We start from the raw sequence: 16,074 nt of genomic DNA on the forward strand, positions 1-16,074 counted from the left end.
CGTGTAAAAAAAATGCGGTTAGAGCTTAAAGATGGAAACGCGAAAACGGCGTTTCAAAATCTTCCCACTCTGAAGGCTGAATAAAAAAAAGATCGTTTACAGACCCCGAAATGCCGGCTTCGTATGGATGAGAGGCTGGTTTGGTGAAAAATTTGTGCGTTTAGGCCAGGGTTTGACTTCGTGTGGACGGGGCCTAAGTAACGATCACGTGATTGGGACGGTACAGGATTAAACATTAATCCTGAATTTAAATGAAAAGCAGTCTTTCAAATGTGGCCAAGGATTTTCTTCGTTTTGGGCAGCAGAATTCGACGTTTGGTAAATGGCATGTACTTATATAGCGCCTTTATTCAAGTTAGGAGACTTGACCAAAGCGCTTTACACTACATTCATTCACCCATTCACTCACACACTGATGGTGGCAAGCTACATTGTAGCCACAGCTGCCCTGGGGCTCACTGACAGAAACGGGGCTGCCGTACACAGGCGCCACCGGGCCCTCTGACCACCATCAGTAGACAATGCAGGTGAAGTGTCTTGCCCAAGGACACAATGACAATGAAAGTCGGAGTCGGGGCTTTAACCGCCAACCCTTCGATTTCAGGGCAAACTCCTACATCCAACGCCACTGTCGCCCCTGTTTCAGCTAGCATTGCTAGCGAAACGTTCTCTGAACCGTCGTCGCTCTCCTGATCCACCTCCATCTCGTTCCCAATCTCCTACAGACAGACTTGAACGATCGACATGATAATCTTAATTGAGCACACGTAAAACAAACCTTTCAGGAATAGCTACCAGCAGCATAAAATATAGGATTTTAGCCGCTACAAACATTTAGCGAATGAAAACCGGGTGTTTGATGTGTGAAGTTAGGATAACATAGTGATGTCTGTTTCTGTATAAAGGGTCTGTTCTATGTGTTGTCTTCTCATTTCAGAGGGCCCCCTGCCTGTCTTTGCCTAGGGCCCCAAATGTCCTAAATCCGCCCCTGCCTAGTACGATGATATAATTAAAGTTATGATAGGTTATATTGTATTATTTCATATCTATTTTTTAGATACAGTCAATAAATAATTTAAAGCTATATTATAACATGAACATTTATGGGAAAATGTGAATGAAAACGCATGTGGACAAGGAATTTAAATCATATTTTAAAAACAGTAAATTAACTAAGAGTCAATTTGAAATTAACTTTAATTTAAATAAGTTGAGCAATAACTGAGAGGAACGAGAAAATGTCAATAAAAACGCTACTCTATAAAATATAATATAAAAATACTCAAACTCAGCGCTAATTAATTGTGACATTTTGAATTGAAAAAGCTTCCTGGATGAGAAGCAAAATGTCTTCAAACTTTGAAACAAAGTCCAGTGGATTGTTTTTTTTTTTTTACTTTTTTGGGATCCCACAGCATAATACTGCCACCCCTGTACCTACAGAATGTGATGGTGTTCCTCCAAATGTGAGAGAAAACATTGTTTTTTTCTTTTTTGGACCGACTATGACCTTGATGACTGAGAATCTTCACCAGCACATGTTGTGGGATTGGTTTGTTCCAAAAGGGACGGATTTACTTTAAGGCACCGCTAATAGCAAAATGGAACTGACATTTTTAAACTCGGCTAAATTCTTAAATGAAACATCAAGACAGTCAGGAAGATAAAGCCTCGACACAAATGTTTTTCTTTTCCCACATGGAGAACGAAAAAGCACACATCAGTTAGAAAGTGTTGATTAGTCAACAAGTAGGTGAATTTTAACACCCCGATTGTTTATTTCCCCTGAAAACTGCTTTTTCACCCCATCAAATACTCCAAACCAACACACACAAATGAGTGGTTATGTACAAAGAATAAAACTTTTATTTAAGACAGAAAAAACTTAAATAAAAGCAGGTATTTAATAACTAATCACATCAAACACATTATTTTACAAAGGGATTCTACAGAGGAAGGGGAACGGAGGAGCAGGTCCAGGTCTTTCTCTAAAGGCCTTGTAGTTTGCTGTGAAAACAGAAACACACATATTACTCACAGACATGAGCCTGGAAGGACGCTTAGCAACAGGAAGAAGTGTGTCCTACCTGTCCTCCACAGTTCTGTTGGACGGGTAATACACCTTGAAGGTGAAGCCGCTTCTAGGAAACGAGCCCTGAAGAAACGACGACCAATAAAAACAAAAGGTTAAATTCTAACATCGTCAGGTTCTGTCAAAGGACAGTTTCCTGGGCTCATTTCATACCGGGTTGACACACAGGCAGTCGGTGCTGCTGATGGTGAACGGGTCGTACTTGTCGGCAAAGACGATGACATCAGGCACGGGGTAGACTCGCAGGGCGTAGTCATAGGCCCAGAAAACAGGGCTGACGTAGAGCGGCAGAGGAGTCAAATGTCCCTGAGACAGGATGGTCTTCACAAACTGGAGAGAAGGACGACACGGAGCGGAAGGTTTCACAAATACACCTCAGCTTGGTCTAAAAGTATTCCAACCCCTTGATATTTGTGTTGCACCGATGCCATTTTTGACCCAGATACCGATATCTGATACCTGGCTGTGCAGAATCGGCCGATACCATCTGTTTGAAATTGATGTTTATATATGAAGAACTGCAGAATACTTGGATGTAAAATAATTACCATCATGGCTTCATGTCAAGCTGCTGCCTGCCTTTGTGAAGCAGGAAAAAGAATACCATATTTTCACGACCATAAGGCGCACCGTACTAAAAGGCGCAGTCTCAGTTATGTGCGCCATTACTGTATTTAACACACACATATGGCGCACCGGATTTTATATACGGTACATATCCTCTACTGCGTATTTAAAAATAGAGCAAAACTGAGTATCTTTGTGCTTTATTCATGTATTTATTACAAAGTATTAATCAAACCTAGGAGCTGGCAGAGAGACAGACACATCGCTGATGACACAGAGCGCTATGATCACTCCTCTGAAACAGTTTATTGACGCATAAATTAACTTAAAATGCTGAAATCTGCCTGCAGAATATGTTCGCTTTTATTATCCTGCTGCCTGCAGTTTAGATTATTTAGATGAAAAACACCTACCAGCCGCCGCGGTGAACCGCGAGGAGGCGACCCGGCCAGAGGCTGCTGTTGAAGGGATTCCTACTGACAGCGCAGCGCTGGTATGGAAATAACATTGGAAGGCAGGATGGTAATCTGGATGAACTGACTGCAATGATTAAGTTTTCAGGTGGATTTTCTCACTTAAAAACATAATAAAACTACTTTATTCCCACTGATCACAGCAAATATAGCTGCAAGGCAGAGAAAGGATAGTGAAGCTCCGCCCAACGCGCGTCAGACACACTTTTGCACGTGCAGCCAGAGCAGCAAAGCTGCTTCAGCCGCGCGTCAGAACTAACTGGTACAAGCAGCAAAAATGAAGCAGCAGACGCGATTTTGCTGCTTTTGCTGCGTCCGGCGTGAACGTAGCATAACTTTGAACGGCGGGTTCACACCAACGTGGAGCGGTTGAAGTTCCTTTGTCAGACCTCCCGGAATAACAGCGAGCACAGCGTTCATTTGTTTCACCATGTTTTTCACATCGGCTGTGAGATGGGCACGCATGGAGTCACAGATTAACAGCGATGGTGATGCATGGAAAAAAACACCTGGTCTCCTTACATTCACCTCCCTCAGCCACTCTTTCATCACCTCCTCAATGAGGAGATGAGGAGTTCTGCATAAAGCACATACCTGTTCTTTTATACACAATCCACGCCCACACTTCACCCTTTAACGTTCTCATGGTGGTCTCAACAACGTCCGCAGTAACAACACACATAGGGCGCACCGCACTATAGGGCGCGCCGCACAGTTTGAGGGGAAAAAAAGACGTTTATATGCGCCTTACAGTCGTGAAAATACGGTAATGCAAAGTGAATCCAGTAGAACTTTTTATTGCCTACCTGGAATGGGTGACAATAGTTGAAGAAACTTTAGCCTCTCTCTGGTATCGGTGCCCTATTGGTTGGGACTCACAGATAGCACCATTTTAGTGCTGGATCGCCCCGCCCCATACTGGTATCGGTGCAACACTACTTAAAAATGTCAAATAATGAGGTACTATCTATGTTACTGGGATTTTATGTGACAGAGAAACACAGCTTGGTGCATATGTTTGAAAAATGTATCAGTTTACAACAGTTCTCACAAATATAATCTGCAACATAGGGCACATGTTTGGATTTATCCCTCTTGACTCAATTATTTGAAACCTCCAGGTCGAAACAGATAATCAGATTAATTTCAAAACTGATCATTAACTGGAATATACCAACTAACACAGAGTTAGCTGAAAGAACAACCAACCCCCAGCAGTAATTAAACTAAATTAAATTAAAAATATGTACAAAAAACATTTGGCATTTAAGACTTAAAAACATTTTTTTTGACTATGCTCTACCCAGAACTCCTTAAATGGCATAGTCAGCTTCACCAGGTTGAATGTGGCATACAATGTTCTTGAAGGAACCGTTAAATATCCAATTATTTCAGCAACATTTAAAGCTCAGATTGGATGGAGACCTTTTAGGAACATTAGTAGACTTTGACTAGGCCTTTCCAACATCTGTTAGTTCAATCTCTAACGTTCTGCTCTCTCTGCTTTTTCTCATAGTAGCTTCATCTGGTCTGTTCCTGTTTGGCTGTGACTCCATCCTGGAGAGAAATATCAGCTGTGCTGCTGCCATCAACACCTTTGATTCTAGATGTTGGAGCTTGGCCTGTTTTCCAGTGTAGTCCTGTTTCTCTGACTGTGACTAACTGGATGTGCTCTCTTCATCCTCTGACATGGGAGCTGGCTCGGAGCTCGTCTGCCTGGCTGTGTGTTTCCTGGACGGGGCCGCCTGTGGAGCTGGTTGACAGTTGCCTTTTGTATCTATGCTTCTTTTTCTATGTCTGCTTCTGTCTCCTTGAACCCCAGTGGGCCTCAGCAGATGGCCGCTCACACTGAGCCTGGTTCTGCTGGAGGTTTCTTCCTGTTCAAAGGGAGTTTTTCCTCTCCACTGTCACTACAAGCATGCTTAAGGTCTGCTTATCCTCCCGCAGCAGTGTGTCTCAGTGAGCTTGTCGCAGATATTTTTGATTTATGCTCAATATTAAAGCGTGGTCTGCGCTATGTTATTCCACCCCAGAACGCAAGAGGGCCAGTCAGGAACTAGCTGTGGGTCTAGATACGGCCCATTGGAACAGCCCTTTAAAGTCCCTACGACTTTAAATATGAAATGATTCCATCCTGTTCAATAAATGATCAGTGTTTTTAATTCAGAGTAATTTTCATGTGAATGTGCTTTACTGGAGGCATCCATGTTTGTCAAAGAACACTACTGCCACCTACTGGTTAGTGACATTGTCACGGTGCGGTATCGGCTGTTGATCAAGTCCCAGTGCTGTAGCTGGTGTTTGTCACAACGCGCTATTATCCAAGTCATCTTGAAAACATTCTTCTTCCAAATGTTGGCTACATATTACGGGGTTTTTCTCTGGCCAGAAGTTCGATGGCAAATCCTCCCTCTTCAAGTTGGCGATCCAACGACCAACCCGTCCGTGGAGGATCAGGAATCAGAAAGGTGGAATAACTCTTTTTTTCACTTTTACCCGATGTATTCCAGCATCCAGCTGCCATGCACGTGGGCATTGTCAGTTTCACTATAGCTCTGGTGAATTTCAATGGTGAAGTCCTCTGGAAATCTTCAATAATTGTTGTTGATTGCAGATGTGTCTAGTAGTTCCCATTGATTTAGCTTGTAAAGCGGGGAGAATGGCGCTAGGCTAACCGCACCGTGACGTCACTGCTGGAAGATGGCTGGAGGGAGGGGCTACTAGATTTGGGCAAAAATGGCCGCTCCCAGACTCAGTGATAAGCGATGAAAATCATAGTTTTTGTTTGTTTTTTTTACTGATTAATATTAAATCAATTAAATAATGGAGAACGTATTAATTTTAGGTATAAATAATGATCCATTGGTTATTCCTTGCTGACCGGACTTTTCCTTTAAGGAGCAGGATTAAGTCGGTTCTGTTTAGGCCTCTGATTTTTTTTATTGCACTCACGTGATTTGGGATGTCCAGGTTGTTGTTGGGCAGCCGGACGCAGTTTCTGCACATCTTGTTGACCAGATCTTCCCTCATGATGACGATTTCTTGGCTGCAGTATTGAATCCTGACCAGACAGCGCTCTCAGTCACTCTAACAGTCATTTCATGCAAACAAACCATCTGAGACCACACGCCTGAATGAGTTTTTACCTGCAGGGGTTGGTTGTGAACACGGAGCACGGCACCCTCTGTTGGAAGTCTTCTGTGATGTGATCTGCCAACGGAGGCCTAGGAGGAAAACGTTTCTCCTCAGTTACTTCAAGCTGAGAGGAGCAGAGGTAATCTGATGTTTCTGAAGGCTTACCGGGGCAGGATGGTGCCTGGACCGGGGTCCTCGGGCCCGGGAACAAACACAAAGCGACTGCTACAGGTTCAGACAAACAGGTTTGAGTTCAACACCCGGTGTATGGAGACGTCAGGATCAGAGGGAAATCTGCACGCTCCTACCTGCTGTGAATGCTGGGATATGCGCAGATGATGTCAGCGAGGGACTTCAGGGATTCTAGGAAAACAAAACGACTTTAAACTGAGTGAATGTACTTGATTTTTGTCTGTGATGCAGGGTGCATGGGTGGTGTAGTCGTTAGGGCATAGAGCTTGGAATCCTGAGGTTCTGAGTTTGAGCCACAATCCCTCAGACCTCCGCTCTGGGTCCCTGAGCGAACAGCATTAACCCCCCAATTGCTCCCCGAGCGCCCCACGATGGCAGCCCACTGTTCCCCAAGGTGATGGGTTAAATGCAGAGGTACATTTCTCCAATATGAGATCAATAAAGTTCAATTATAATAATTATCTAAACACCTCAGATCTGAGGGGGATTTCAGAAAACTCGCTCAGAAAAGCCAAACATGGTTGAAAATTCAGACTCAAATCAAAAACAATCTGTCAAAGCGTGAAAAGTGGGTTCCATCAAAGAGACGGTGTTCTGTCAGAAGAGCTTAGCCAGTTAGACCAGCATACCCATAATAAATACCCGTTATTTCTTTAGTTTTATACAAAAAATGCACTTTAAACTACCTCACGTAGTTGACTGAGGTTCCTCATATCTCCGTTTTCTTTAAATCAAAGTTTGGTGAATTCTGCAGGAATGCTAACCTGACTCCACCAGATGGATTTGCTCCGCATATCCATCTGGAAACCTTCCATTGAAGTAATTTTGGGAAGGGGCGAAAATACTGGTTAGCTGATTGGCCTATGTTGGTGATAGACGGGCCAAATAAACCAATCAGATCAACGAAGCACATGACGTACTAACAGAGCGACGACGAAAACACAACCACAAGCCAGGCTACTTTTGCCGAAACCATTCGGGAGAAGATGCAAAAACATCTTTTCCTCTGAGAAAAGCCTCCAGAGCAGTGTTTTGCTCTTCTTTCAGTGAAGAAATACTCTGTAATTCCGATAAAACTTGCTCGATAGCCACGCGAACGCTAGTTTCATCGGCTGAAGCCGCCATGTTCTTTAGACTGAACCGTCGCGCTTCTCGTTGCGTCACACCTCCAGACTGATCTGCGAGTGAAACCTTGAAAGTTCGCGAGATCAGGATAGTCTCACGAGGCTCCATGATGACACCAAAGATAGAATAAATACACGAAGATTCAGCCACACCAGAATGTTTTACCTCTGAGGGATTTAATCTGAGTTTTCCCGTATGGAGCAGAAGAAAAGTTTCCACAAAAGATGAAGCAGGTGGGAGGCAGAGCGGCGTATCCTGTTAGAGGAAGAAGGAAACGATGAGGCTAAAGTCCTGCAGCGCCTTGTAAAAAAAAACAAAAGAAGCTGCAAAATCGGACCTGAGAACATGACGTTAAGCTTCTCCATCACCTCCACGCTGTCCAGCCACAGGTCGGAGACAATTACAAACATGGCGTCTTCGTTCTCCTCCTCCAGCTGCTTCAGCTTGGAGGACATCTTCACCGAGGTGGTGGACGGACCGCCGAAGAAGTTGATGTTTCCGTAGTACGCCCTGAATGATAAACAGTGATACCAGAATGTAATCATGTAATCTTTTCCAGACTCTGAACGTTCTGAATGTTTTATGCCTGCAGATTCTTTTGTTTATCCCTACTGATATAAACTGGGTGGTTGATAAAGGAACATTTTAATCCAAATTTTCGATGTAATAAAAGTTCAGACCTGGTAGCTGAGGACGGCTCTGTTGGAGGGAATCCAAAGCCGTTGACGTGGAACACGCCATCTTCATACCAACCTGCAATATGGAGGAACAGACAGAAAAGGACAATCTGACTTTTTTATGCAATTTTTTTCCTTTTCAAGAAAAATAAAATGCAGGATTAAGTTTTCAGCCTTCAGTGAGAAACACTAAACTAGCGACCCCCGCCTGAAGTTTACTTCCACCCATCATCAGCATTAATTACATGTTAATTGTGTCCGCACCTTGAAAAGTAGTGATCATCCATGGTCACTGGACAAGCAGATATATTCCAAGAATGCTTTGCGAGAGCTCTATTTGCAAAGCATCATGGGATTTGTTGTGACAGCAAATAATAAAGATGGCGCAGGCACCGTGTGAGGACGCAGAGTCCCGTGACCAATGGTGAGCGAAAACTAGTGATCATCTGTCCGAATGGTCAGTTAACTAAATAATCTCTGCTCTATACTAGGGGTGTAAATAATAATCGTTTTGTATCGATGCATCGATCCAACAGCCGACGATCCGATGCATCGACACGTCCGCAAGAGAATCAATTCATGTTTTTTTTTCCTTCGGTCTATTTTTATCCATTTGCTCCTGGGCGTAATTCTCCTCCCGTGCTGCGGTGGCGCTAAAGCTATTTTGCTCTCCTACCTCGCTTCCTGGTTATACTCCTGCAGCAGTGTGTTGCAGTGAGCTTGATGCAGACATTTTTAAATTATGCTCAATATTGAAGCGTGGTCTGTGCAACACACTGTGGGTCTAGATACGGCCGAGGCGGCGAGGAAGTGGGGGTGAGTTTAGTCCGACGACGGAGGGACATGAGGGCCAAAAAGAGCGGAGATCCAGGTGGAAAAAGGGTCCCAGCGTTCTCGCGCACCTCGCTCTTCTAGCGGGTCAAACTTCACGAGTTGTTTTCCGCAATTTCGGTCATAAAAACAAAACAAGCCGGCCTCCTGTCTGCGGCACTGTCTGCGGTCAGCTACAATTTGGGAGAGGAGCAGCGGAGCGTCTGTGGAGGGGGGGGGGACGTCTGGATCCGAGGTATTGCATTGCACTCATTGCACTGATTTTCTGCAGTATTTTTTGATGCAACTTTTCTACTTCTGTTATCTGCTGTTGTTTCTAAAAAAAAATGCATAACGATATTACAGCTTTCATTGATTTATTTCAAACTTGAAACTTTGTTTAGCCTGTAAGGTGCAAAAAAAATAATAAAATAAATAAAAAAATTAACAAATTAATGGAATCGCATTGTGGTGTATTCTTGAGTATCGAAAATAATCGAATCGTTGGGTCAGGAAATCAATCCTGAGTCGAATCGCCATGATGGATGTGATTTACACCCCTACTCTATATAGTGATGGAGGGATTTCGTGCGAAGTTTTAACACAGCCAGTGTTTAGAAATCTGGACATCAAGTTCTCTCCTGACGGCCTTTTGGTTGCTGACTGAACTTCCTGTTTACAGCGTTAAAAGAATCGTTTCATAAACATGATTTCCAGGTGTTTACCTTCTGCCAGCACGAAGCAGGACTCTGTGTAAAGACCGTTATGAAACTGGTGAAACTGGAGCTAAGGAAGCAGAATTTTTTTAAAATCATGTGACGCTTCATATGTTAAACTGGAAAGGATATTGCTTTGGACATGTCCAGCTGTACTGTCCCAGTCGGGTCCTCCAGATAAAATTTACCCTAAAAAAAAAAATGAAAAGAGAAATCAAACCTGGTTCCATTTATGCTTTAGCATTTTTAACTGATTTATTTATTGTGTTCATCAACTTTCATCATTTCTAAAAAGGAGCTGAGAAAACGAGGCCTCACCTCTTTCAGTTGCGTGATCATTCCCAGAACGATCACCTCTCCCAGTTTCGCTGTGCTGCCTAGCAACGCCTCCACCGTCCTCAGCTGTGGAAAACAACCCGTCCATCTCAAGTTAAAACTGTTCTCCCGCCTCCAGCCCCCCCGCATTCATTCAGATTCTCTACCTGAAATTTGTTTTGACCTTCGTCCGCGGCGGCTCCGATGGCCGGCGGGGTGAACAGCTCATGGCGATGCGTGCGCTTAAAAAGAAACCAGAAAAGGTCTCTTCATGTAAACGTGACGCCAGGCAGCAGCATTATTAGCAGGACTGAGGCGTTACCCACCTGCTGCAAGATTGTGTAACGCTCCCTGAAAAGTTCAGCTTTATCTTTGGCCAAACCGCACAGACTGGGGGCCGGGTGGCTCGTCATGCTGATGCTGCACAGCGGCCAGTAGAAGAACGGGGTTTTTTATTTGCTTATAGCAGCGAGATGAAACCAGCTGAGGGGAAAACGTTACTCACGGTACAAACTTCTTCCTCTCCACACTGTAAATATATCTGGGTACGTCGAAAGCTCCGATGATGTTGAAGACGTTATCTCTAGAGGAAGAAGGCGGATCATGTGAGCTCATAACTGTTAACTTAAAGACTTTTTCCAGCGACAAAGCCAGACGTTTACATCGACTAATTGTTGCAGTTATCGGACAGTAAATCAGGGTTTCTGATGGTTTACTGGGACGCTTCTTCTGGAACAAGTTAGAAAAAACTGCACTGATTTTAATAAACAAGATGAATTTTAAGTGAATAATCTGCCTCATTCTGATTGGTCAAATCTACATCCGCTCTACTCTATGAGTATTTCCTGTTTGGTTCCTTAGCGGCTTGTTTTGTTTGTATGACCGCCATTGTGGAAAACGACTGGTGAAGATGGAGCATCTAGAAGAGCGAGGTGCGTGAGAAGGCTGGGATCCTTTTTCCACCTGGATCTCCGCTGTTTTTGGCCCTCATGTCCCTCCGTTGTCGGACTAAACTAGCCCCCACTTCCTCGCCGCCTCGGCCGTATCTAGACCCACAGCTAGTTCCTGATTGGCCCTCTGGCGTTGTGCCGTGGAATAACACAGTGCAGACCACGCTTCAATATTGAGCAAAAATGTCTGCGCCATACCTGTGACAAGCTCACAGCGACACACTGCTGAGGGAGGATAACCTTCAGCCCTTTAGTTGTCCTCGACTGCTTTTCTGGTAGTTCCTTAGTAGGGGTGTAAATAATAATGGTTTTGTATCGATGCATCGATCCAACAGCCGACGATCCGATGCATCGACACGTCCGCAAGATAATCGATTCATGTTTTTTTTTCTTGGGTCTATTTTTATCCATTTGCTCCTGGGTGTAATTCTCCTCCCGTGCTGCGGTGGCGCTAAACCTATTTTGCCGTCCTACCTCGCTTCCTGGTTATACTGTGTTGCAGTGAGCTTGACACAGACATTTTTAAATTATGCTCAATATTGAAGCGTGGTCTGTGCTACACGCTGTGGGTCTAGATACGGCCGAGGCGGCGAGGAAGTGGGGGCGAGTTTAGTCCGACAACGGAGGGACATGAGGGCCAAAAAGAGCGGAGCTCCAGGTGGAAAAAGGGTCCCAGCGTTCTCGCGCACCTCGCTCTTCTAGCGGGTCAAACTTCACGAGTTGTTTTCCGCAATTTGGGTCATAAAAACAAACCAAGCCTCCTGTCTGTGGTCAGCTACAATCTGGGAGAGGAGCAGCGGAGCGTCTGTGGAGGGGGCAGGGCGTCTGGAGCCGAGGTATTGCATTGCACTCATTGCACTGATTATGTGCAGTATTTTTTAAGGCAACTTTTCTACTTCTGTTATTTGCTGTTGTTTCTAAAAAAAAAAAAATGCATAACGATATTACAGCTTTCGTTGATTTATTTCAAACTTGAAACTTTGTTTAGCCTGTAAGGTGTAAAAAAAAAAAAAAAAAAAAAAAAATTTACTGATTAATCGAATCGTGGTGTATTCTTGAGTATCTAAAATAATCGAATCGTTGGGTCAGGAAATTGATACTGAATCGAATCGCCATGATGGATGTGATTTACACCCCTATTCCTTAGTGCTGCCTGCAGATGGTGCCACGTCTGTTTATGTCAGCTTGTTACACCCGGTTTCTGAAATTCTATTGATGCTCAAAAGGACCAGGATGGACGCTTGGTGTATAAAGGTTTATTTGATCAGGATCAGATGGCTTTTGCTCTTTTTTGTTCATAGGAACATAACATGACTTTAAACAGAAGCAGAGTATTTTTATCAGCCTTTTATACCAGAAATCTTGATGCAGGGCAACATATTGTGACATTTTTTAATGGCCGATAACAAATCGATTTCCATTATAATCAGACCGGGACGTCCGTAGAATGAACCAATGACTCGGCTTATATCGCAAATATTGGACCAGGTCGATAAAAAAATGGTCCTAAAATAATCAGCTGGGAGATTTAATTGATCTAATGCTGTTTATTACCATGAACAGGAACATTAATCCAACCAATCAGTGTTTTTCTCAGTTCCAGGGGAGTTTATGTTGAGTTCTGACCCTGTCTGGATTAGAGAAGTTCTAGCTTCTATAATCTGTGCATCCAAAGAACAAACCTGATAACACCCAGCGTGCATATATGTAAACGTCTGACTATTATAAGGATAGAAAATATATGTATAAATTAAAGTTACATGAAAATCAACATAAATATTCTGGTTAAATTAATACGGAACCAAACTGTAGGTCCAACTACAGGAAATCCGGACTCACATAGTTTCATCGCAGGCCTGAGTGCAGTCCTGCACGGCACTTTCCACCACAGAGAGCTCGATCATACTGGAAGACACTGGAAGAAGACACCTCATGGTCACCACCAACAAACACATCAGCATAATGGTCATCAGACCGTCCCAGCTTACATGGCTGCTTCTCCACTGCGTCCAGGATCCTTTCCACAACATCATCGAGTTCGGAGGAGTCCACCGACTCCAACGCCTCCACCAGGTACCTGCTGGCTTCACTGAAGGACAAACAACAGAATTAGGAGAGAAGGGTGTCCTCACGTTCTCTGTTTGTTAGACGAGATAAAAGGAACGAGGTTTAAGTAAAAAAAAGGTTAAGCAGCGACCTTCATCTCAGTGCTGATTCTGGTATCTCTCATCTATTCCATAGTTTCTAAAGTTTATCAGCAGAGCCGTGAAAAGCTCTAAACTCTCCTAGTAAACGGCCGCATTAATTCGTCCTAATAAATCCCAGTGGATGATATGGCTCCTCAGATCTAGAAATGAATGCCTACTTTATTTGTATCTGAAAAGAGGACTTAAGAATAGAGTAGAAAATCCCTTTATTCTCCACCAATGGGGAAATTCTGGTGTTTACAGCAGCAAAAAGATTATAGAAAAAAATGTCACTAAAAATTGACCTGAATGTTTAATAACATAATAGTCAATCGGCTGCCTATTTAGCCTTCCCTGGATATGTCTTTCCAAATTATTATTTTCATTATTTGACAAATTCTTGTGCCAAAGCAAAAATACAGGCAATCCTTTTGGTCCATTCTTCCTTGAATCCTCTGTTCTCATCAGCTTTCTTCCTTTTTTCCCCTTTGGGATCCATGGTCCAAGGCACATCTGCAGCTTTCTTTACCTGCACTGCGCCACGCCGAGACACACGCTGCAGGCTTTGACCACCGATCTCTATGGCTATGACACAAATTATTCTTTAGATGTATTTATTATAAAAATGTTTACAGCTTTGGAAAACATAATGACCTCCTGCACACCACATTAAAATAAACAAACCAAAAAACATCTATTTTTCATAAAGTTTTGAAAAAGCTCCAGGGAGCCGCTAAAGAGCCGTGGGTTGCCGACCCCTGCCTTAGCCCAGGGAAAAAGTTTCCAACATGATTTATGTCCTGAGGGTTTGGATCGGATTTACAAAAGATTGTTACTGTTGTCCTGGAAACGTCTGGATGTGGCGTTTCATGGAGCTCCGACTCCACGTTCAGTTCTTCCCTTACAAAGCTTGAGTAACTCTTCCTGGAAGTTTTTCCTTCCACTAACCTTTCCATCTGCATGCATTGTTAAACACATTGATCATTAGCTTTAAAACATTTGGAAAATTTTCAAAGCATACATAGAAACCTTTTCTTGGCCACAGAACCAGAAGGTTGCTGTTTAACCCCCTTTTGTAAATATAAACAAAACTTTACAACATTGGGTGATTTATAACAACACTAAAATCACAAAGAAACTTTATCCAGGTAACTAGAAATAAACGAACACAATAATGTAAAACAATAACCCTTACTATTCAAAATATATGTTCTTTTTTATGTTTTCAGGACTTCTGCCTTGAATTAGCATAAACATCTAATAGCCTAGCATTGACCTGTCAGTGAGTAATACTGTCCAAAGTGGAAAAGTCATGTTTAAAAAAATAAAAATTGTAAATAATAATAATGGGTCAGAAATAAAAAGCTGTAATAAATCACCCATTGCGTCTCTAATGAATGGATAACATTGACGAGTTTCACATTTGATCCTGCATGACTGAAGCTCAACTCAACAACAAACAAACGAAAAGCGTTTGGAAAATATTTCTTTATGCCTAAAGACAAAGAGAAAACAAATAAAAATACATACGGTCGAAGAATTAAGCTTCTCATCTTGAAACCGGCGGAAACTTTAGTCTTTATTTTGCGAGAAGCATCCATTTTTCCACCTCTTACAGCTCAACTTTGGCGCTAAATACCAACTTCCGCACACATTACGTCACTTCCTCTAAAACAACCGATACCAAAATAAAAGTGAACTAAATATGCGCCTAACAGACAGGAGATAAAAATAAAGAATATTAGTTTATATGCTGAATTTAATCAAATCTCTTACGTTAGTTTGGGTTTTTTTCTTTTTTTTAATATATATATATATTTTTTTAAATCTAATTTAGTTGGTTTTAACTTGTTTTCTGAATGGGTTTGTTAGTTTTTAATTATCATTTTTAATAATTCTTAGTTTAGTTTGTATTTGTTTGATTGCTAGTTTTATTCTCTTAAAAAGTCGGCAGAATTTTAGGTCCAGGATTCAAATAAATCTTGCATTTATAAAATTATTTGGATAACTTTAGTTGGTTTTAATTAGCTTCATAAATGTACACTTTTAGTAGGTTAGTTTTAGCCTTTTAATTACAGTTTATATTAATTTAGTTTAAGAAAATGTTCCCTAAAGTTCTGCTTTTGTTTTTTTCTAGGTTTGGTTAACCTTAATGACCGTCTCTTCTTCTGTACATGTGGATATTTTGTCATCTATTTCTGCCCTCCTTCTTTTTATTGAATATTAGTTTTAGTTTAGTTTAGTTTTGATTTGTTTTAGTATTAGTTTTACTTTCATAATTTTGGTTATATTTCAGGTTCACGGTTCAAAAAGCTCAGAGAATTGTATTTATTAAATTATGTGTAATAAAGTAATGACACAAGATATCATTTATAACTCAATCAGCAAAAAAGCTTTAATATTAAAAAAAATCTGGCATAGTAAATGAAAAGCTGTGAAACAAATTCAAAATTTGAATATGATGAGATGATGAAATCTAAGTTTAGAGAAATCACAGAAGTTGAAACTACTTCAATACAAATGGCAAATGCAAACTTTGACAACTTTTATTGTCATTTTGTATACGCAGAGTGAACACTAAAGGAATTTTGTTTACTACAGCTTTCCAAACAGTAACAGAACATTTATACTCCATAAAGTGCAGCAGTGATTGTAAACATTGTGGGAGAAAAAACATGGTGTAAAAAAAAATCATTGATATGGAAGTTCAGAGCATTAGATATATATGGTGCAAATCTGCAGTCTGTTGGTTTGGAGCTGTCAGTTTGATGCAGAGTCAGTGATTTAGAGTTTTTTCAACATTCATCAGTGTGATGGCGGTGGGGAAGAAGCTGCT

General features: G+C 42.0%; 1 protein-coding gene across 2 annotated transcripts; it reads right to left on the bottom strand.

Annotated features, from left to right (window-relative positions):
• Positions 1-1,843: 1,843 nt before the first annotated feature.
• pole2 (polymerase (DNA directed), epsilon 2) lies at positions 1,844-14,898 on the bottom strand. 2 transcript variants are annotated; one of them, XM_038307054.1, is made up of 19 exons: positions 14,769-14,898; positions 13,041-13,141; positions 12,892-12,967; positions 10,608-10,685; positions 10,429-10,522; positions 10,270-10,344; positions 10,106-10,189; positions 9,920-9,976; positions 9,797-9,845; positions 8,265-8,337; positions 7,922-8,094; positions 7,750-7,839; positions 6,576-6,630; positions 6,433-6,489; positions 6,279-6,356; positions 6,085-6,193; positions 2,246-2,422; positions 2,088-2,155; positions 1,844-2,007 (listed from the first exon to the last, which is right to left on the bottom strand). In XM_038307054.1, the coding sequence occupies exons 1-19, from the start codon at positions 14,837-14,839 to the stop codon at positions 1,989-1,991; spliced, it is 1,584 nt and encodes a 527-aa protein (XP_038162982.1). In that variant the 5' UTR covers positions 14,840-14,898; the 3' UTR covers positions 1,844-1,988. The 2 variants fall into 2 exon arrangements, with proteins under 2 accessions (XP_038162982.1, XP_038162980.1); XM_038307052.1 differs by having other exon boundaries at positions 6,433-6,492.
• Positions 14,899-16,074: the final 1,176 nt, after the last annotated feature.

Source organism: Cyprinodon tularosa, unplaced genomic scaffold, assembly GCF_016077235.1.
Source record: "Cyprinodon tularosa strain WSP-4 unplaced genomic scaffold, ASM1607723v1 ctg6, whole genome shotgun sequence".
Lineage (NCBI taxonomy): Eukaryota > Metazoa > Chordata > Actinopteri > Cyprinodontiformes > Cyprinodontidae > Cyprinodon > Cyprinodon tularosa.